Genomic DNA, 5,904 nt, shown 5'->3' with positions numbered 1-5,904 from the left:
CTGGGTCGTCGCTGGCGACCTTGGTGGGCTCGACGACGATGACGACGGTGGTGGACGGGAGAGCAGACACTGGGTCTGTGTATTCCGTGCTGAACGGCACGTCCAACATCGTCCCCGTATCGGCGGGGGATTCTCTGTACGAGGCAACGACGCGCCTGCTCTCCACCGCAACGGTGACACCACCCGGGGGAGATGCGCGGGTGAACAACACAGACTCTGAGGAAGAACCGGAGTATATCATGCTCAATAAAACAGTGACCATCTACTTTGGGACCTGCGTGGGCAACCCTCTCATCTACAGCAACGATTTTCACGACGTTTACCAGAAGATCTACGCCGCTCTTTTCCTCGTCTGCTTTCTTGTCCTTGCTCTTCTCTACGCTCTCATCTATCGTTCCATCCTCATCCGCCGGGCCTGGAAAGCCAAGCGCAAGAGGATGAGCTGCTATGCCTCCACGGTCAACGGTCCTGAAACGGCGCCCGAGGAGACCCAGCTCACCAACATCAACAACGGCAACAACGGCACCGAAACAACCACCACAGGTAGGGTTCCCACCCGGACCTCAGTGGCGTTGCGAGACCGCATGCTGTACGCCAACATTAAGACAGCGGCCATGTTGTTCGTCGTCACGGTCGTCTTCGTAATCTCCTTTCTGCCGTCGTGGCTGATTGGTTTAAAGGCCGTGGGTATGAATTACATCATCTTCTATATATTCTTCCTCAACAATGTGGCCAACCCTTTCATCTACGCTTTCATGAACAGGACCTTTAGGGACGACCTCCGTTCCCTTCTCAAGCGCATGAAGAACAGATTGTCAGGGTGGTGAGTTGGGTTGTCGTGTACTCTGCAACTCGAGTGAACACTCATAAGCAAGGTCTGTTTCCACACATGACACAGTCTGGTTAAGCAGTAACTCTAAAGGCTGCATAACATATACGTTCAAAACCTTCTCACAGTTTGGTCAACCTGGCATAAAATAACTTGACATTATCAAAAGCTTCAACTTGAATGGTTTACCTGGCATGTAAGAACCAGAGCTCAGACACCTTTCAAATTATTCAACAACAGGTAATGGAACTGATCAGATCGTAAGACTAATATACTTTGCTGATTCTTTGGACAAGACTAACCAACCAATCGATCAATCAAACGCCGGTTGATCAATCAATCAATCATACAATAATACAATCAATCAAGCAATCGACCATGTGTTAACAAGAGGTTGAGGTGGGTAGGTTGTTTTGAGTGGCTTGGCTGTGATTTTGTTGTCAGATGTAGGTTGAAATTCCATGTTAAGCAGTAAGCCTATAAAGATTTCGTGAACACAATCTTAAGGCGTGATGTAGGATTACTTCTCACGATCATCAGTCACATGTTGCTGGAGCGGAGATGTGTTCTAATACCTTTGTCAGCATTTGCTGAATGCTTACTGTGAAGTGCAAGTACTTTGAAAACTGACGTGCGATCTGCCTTCATTAACGGACCCTCAAACGCATGCTTTGAAACTGCAATTAACACTTCCAAAAAAGGTGTTGCAGGTGTGATCTGATGCTGAAATAATTCTGTCAGCATTCAGTGCATGCTTACTGAGGAATGAAAAACACGTTGAAAACTGACGTGTGGTCTACTAATTAAAAACAAAACTCAAACACACTAGTTAAAATCGAAAAGGGCACATCTAAAAACCTAAGGTGTTCTAAACAGGAACATTCCCAAGAAAGTCTGTTAGTCGCGTCCTGTAAACTCATGGCGAAGCCGCCTTTAGAACATACTCAAAATAGAACACTACTTCTTCACAGAGGCTGTTAGGTGTCAGCAAGAAATTCTGCTGATGGTTTACTCTGGAAAATAATTTGTCTGCCTTGCGCTGTTTCGCTTGAACATGAACGTGCTCTTCAAAGTGAAAACAAAATTCCAAACATACCGAAACTGTCTACTGCTCAAACGCCGGTTGAAAGATTCGTCGCTGAAAACGGCCAGTCAGCCATAGACGATTCAACAAATTGCTCAGAGCTAGAGACATCGATGCACCTTAGCGGACGTAAGTGCAGTTCCTCAGAACAGAACCTCACCCTGATTAGCTGTTCAGTGATATTTAGAACAGGTATGGGACTTGCCATTGCATGGAGCTACACAAGCTCATGCTGGAGTTTGATCATGTGAAAGGCAACGTTCAGAAACAGTCCGGTAGTGTCAAGTTCGTTAGAAAGATGGCGAGGTACTGATACCGCAACTATTGTACTAGTCATATACTGAGTGCTAGTCCTTCTCGCCACGTGGGGCCATACAGCCCAGCATCGCTCCCCCAAGTGCGGCGGCAACACGTGACGATCAGATGAAGTAAAGCTACAGAAGAGCTGCGCATAGACAAGAGAGAACAGCGTGTACTAATTCACTGACACCGGACCTCAAACCAAGGCAATGAATCAAAGTGAAGGTACAATGAAAAGGGACAACCACTCAACAAATGATTCCTCGTATGACTGCGGAACTTGCGGCATGTGGAATGCAGGAAGCGGGATACACACAGTGTTAGAGACCCCCAGAGCTGCAGATACAGCTAGTACAAAAACCCACCATTATCATCCTTGTATCAGCTACGCTGTGTGCAATCAGGACAAGAGAGAACAACACTGTTGATTTTATGTAAAGCAGGGCATACTGAGAAACACAGACAAAAGCTGCTCAGATAACACGAACATTGTTCGATTCGAAACATAATGACAATGAATACTTTGAGGTTAGGAAGCTTTTCTCATAAATGTGCTCAGATGCAGGCATCCAAACAGATCTTTATACAGCAAAATCACGTTGCTTCTAAAGTGCATCTGGAGTACCATTGAATAATAAAACATCAGGACGTCAAGAGATGCGAACATGCTGCCTTACACTTTTCTGACAAGGTTGATCTTTGGGATAAATAGCTACAGTAGTGATGTCCCCGAGTACCAAGCTTTAGTGGGAGAGATGGTTGTGTCTGGTGTTCAGCTTGACCAAATGTTAGCAGTATCTCGCACCATAGACGATTCGCCTGGCTCTGCGCAAGAGGGAACTCGGTTGTCTCTGCTTCCAGACACACTTGACATTGGCGAGAATCTTGAGGGAGAAAAACAAAACAAAACTTTCATTATGGGAACAGAAGAAGTTGTCCGGTATATCTTCAAGTATTGCAAGGCGTCCGTGTGGTTAGCCAATACATTTTGTGCTGAAGACGAGTGACAGCTGACTTCGTCAGCAAACATTTGTAGGTTTTGGAACCTAGACTCAAGCGGTTGTCTATTAGTAAATCGTCAACTTACACGATGAATGATTGGCATCGCGCGTGTTGCAGCAGTAGCACTTGAAGAAATAGTTGTGTCGTCTCTGGTCAAGCTTCAGGTCTTTCAGCAGTACAACTTCTGTCTTGGTGGAAACTTATACATTTTCAAATGGTGTCGCTGAAGCCCAGACACTGAAACCTACGTACAGCAAAGTGAGGAGGGATGTTTCTCTGCTCCTCGGTGACATGCACTCCGAAATGTGTTAATTGATTCAAAGGTCAGAGCTGGCAGGTGGTATACATCTTACTGTCGCCCTGTTAGGACTTGTGAACAACTTTGTTTTGAATGATAGACTGCCAACTTAGTAGAACTAGGACCGATATTATTACTACATGTGTGACATTTACTGGGACTATTGACGAACTTTCATTATTAATTAGAATGGAACTGTTAACAGATATATACTGTTCTTACTTTGTGGCATCACAATATTAATTCAGCTGTGTACCGTGTTGTCAGTGCTGATAACTTACCCAAGATAAATATTTTGTCCTAAAGTACACTGCAGAGGAAGGTGTGCTTCGTGAACTTCACAAGAAAAGCCGACAATCAATTGAGATACAAACAAACAAACAACAATACACCTAAGCTACAGTGAGATGATTGTATTTGATGTAAAAATAAGAATGTATTTCTGTCATTCTGCTGAGAAAACCAATTCTTGCTTTGAATGTCTTAAGTTCTTCTCCTTCTTCTGCGTTCATGGGCTGAAACTCCCTCGTACACTCGTGTTTTTTGCACGAGTAGGGGTTCACGTGTATGACCGTTTTTACCCCGCCATTTAGGCAGCCATACGCCGCTTTCGGAGGATGCATGCTTGGTATTTTCGTGTTTCTATAACCCACCGAACTCTGACATGGATTACATGATCTGTTCCGTGCGCACTTGGTCTTGTGCTTGCGTGTACACACGAAGGGGAATAAGGCACTAGCAGGTCTGCACATAGGTTGACCTGGGAGATCGGAACAAATCTCCACTCTTAACCCACCAGGCAGCCGCGGCCGGGATTCGAACTCACGACCTTCCAATTAGGAGGCCGACGTCTTTCCACTGCGCCACTTCGCCCGTCTTCTTAAGTTCAAATTGGTTTGCTTGTGGAAGCTACTTAGACTTGAAATAAGCTGACTTTTTTAATTTAATATTTATTATCACCGCCTCCATAGCTGCTTGCATTATTCAGGAACATGATTACAACGTGTACTGTAGCTTTTCTAACAAGGAATACGGAACTGCACAGAAAAGTATTTGAAAAATGGTCTTTGTTTAAGATGTAGTAAAAGTGCCAGTACATAATGGGCAGATCTAAACTGTCTTCTTGGAAGATGTAAATTATATGTAAGCTATACGATATAACATTAGTTATACCAAATCAATGCTAACGCAGAGATATAAATCATTAAGAACACAACCTTACTTGTGTATGCAGTAAGTAACATTATCTGTCATAAATTCGCTGACTTTGAAAAGTTGCTGTGCAAAATGTAATACCTGGGATTTTTAGGCTTGCATGAAAGCACTCGGTTCTGCACTGCACTTGCTCTTAAATTGCATTGTTAACATTTAGCGTTGGAAGGATGTAGACATTCTCTTTGCAAGCTGACATATATAGTAACATTCGTGCACAAAAAGTTGTCTTTAATTTTAAAAAATTAATATCATCCTTTGTGCTGTTTTTGTTGTCTGAGATAACGTCTTAGTCTTAGAAATGAAGTTTTATTGCAGGGTATTGAGAACAAGGGAACAGCCTACAAGTCACGAGTGTTCCTCATTGCATGTATCGATTCCAGTTTCTCTAATACAATACATCTAGTTCAATATGACATGAGAAATACATACATCGCAGCAATATGTAATGTTTGTGTATACAGACATTGTGTCTTTGTACAAAGGACAGTTGTTGCCAATACCTGTACAAGAACACGTCAGTTACGCTGTACAGACAAATCTTTATGGTACTTAACTAAACCTTATGTACCATTTTAACTCTCACAATATAATACTTCTTTGTAAGAAGCATATTCTCGTCTGGTCTGTACATCTTATAAAAAGTTACATGATGAGCGACAGAACAAAATTCAGTTATCAATACTTAAGTAGTCACTGGAAAATATATAATTTTCACCCGTTTGGTGTCCACTTTTTTTGCCCTCTCTGGTTCTGTGTGGACATCCTTTGAGAATCAGCCATGAAGATGTGCCAGGGAGCGCTTAAAGCTTTTCTTGACCAGTTTAGAAATAATACAAATCTAATGCATATTTGTTACCTGCATGGAATTGAGCTAGTCTATCATGAATACACTGATTTTACTCGATGACGAAGAAATCAGAAATTGTATTCCCAAATAAAAAACATGGCAGTCTGTGGCTTTCATGCACTCAGTGGTGAATCATAGCATAGGCGGATGAAAAATCATTTAAAAAAGTATTTGATGAGCTTTACAAGGAACCTGTTTTGTTCTAATTCTTTTGTTCCATAAACTGTCTGGTCCTTGTAACACGCTGAAAAGACACATCGATTTTACACACAAGAACGAGTTTAAGATTTGTGTACTTGCATGGGACATCAACTTTTCCGCAACATAAA

The 5,904-nt window shown here is 42.7% G+C and overlaps 1 protein-coding gene across 1 annotated transcript in view; it reads left to right on the top strand.

Annotated features, from left to right (window-relative positions):
* Nucleotides 1–4,522, top strand: part of LOC138979226 (orexin receptor type 2-like) — a 6,259-nt gene extending 1,737 nt beyond the window's left edge. Inside the window, exon 2 of the mRNA XM_070352001.1 lies at nt 1–4,522. This exon is cut by the window's left edge and continues 269 nt beyond it. Coding sequence (XP_070208102.1) covers nt 1–827 — 827 coding nt within the window. The 3' untranslated portion in view covers nt 828–4,522.
* Nucleotides 4,523–5,904: the final 1,382 nt, after the last annotated feature.

The sequence above is a fragment of the Littorina saxatilis genome, linkage group LG10, assembly GCF_037325665.1.
Source record: "Littorina saxatilis isolate snail1 linkage group LG10, US_GU_Lsax_2.0, whole genome shotgun sequence".
Taxonomy (NCBI): Eukaryota; Metazoa; Mollusca; class Gastropoda; order Littorinimorpha; family Littorinidae; genus Littorina; species Littorina saxatilis.
This window is presented reverse-complemented; position numbering and strand designations above follow the sequence as displayed.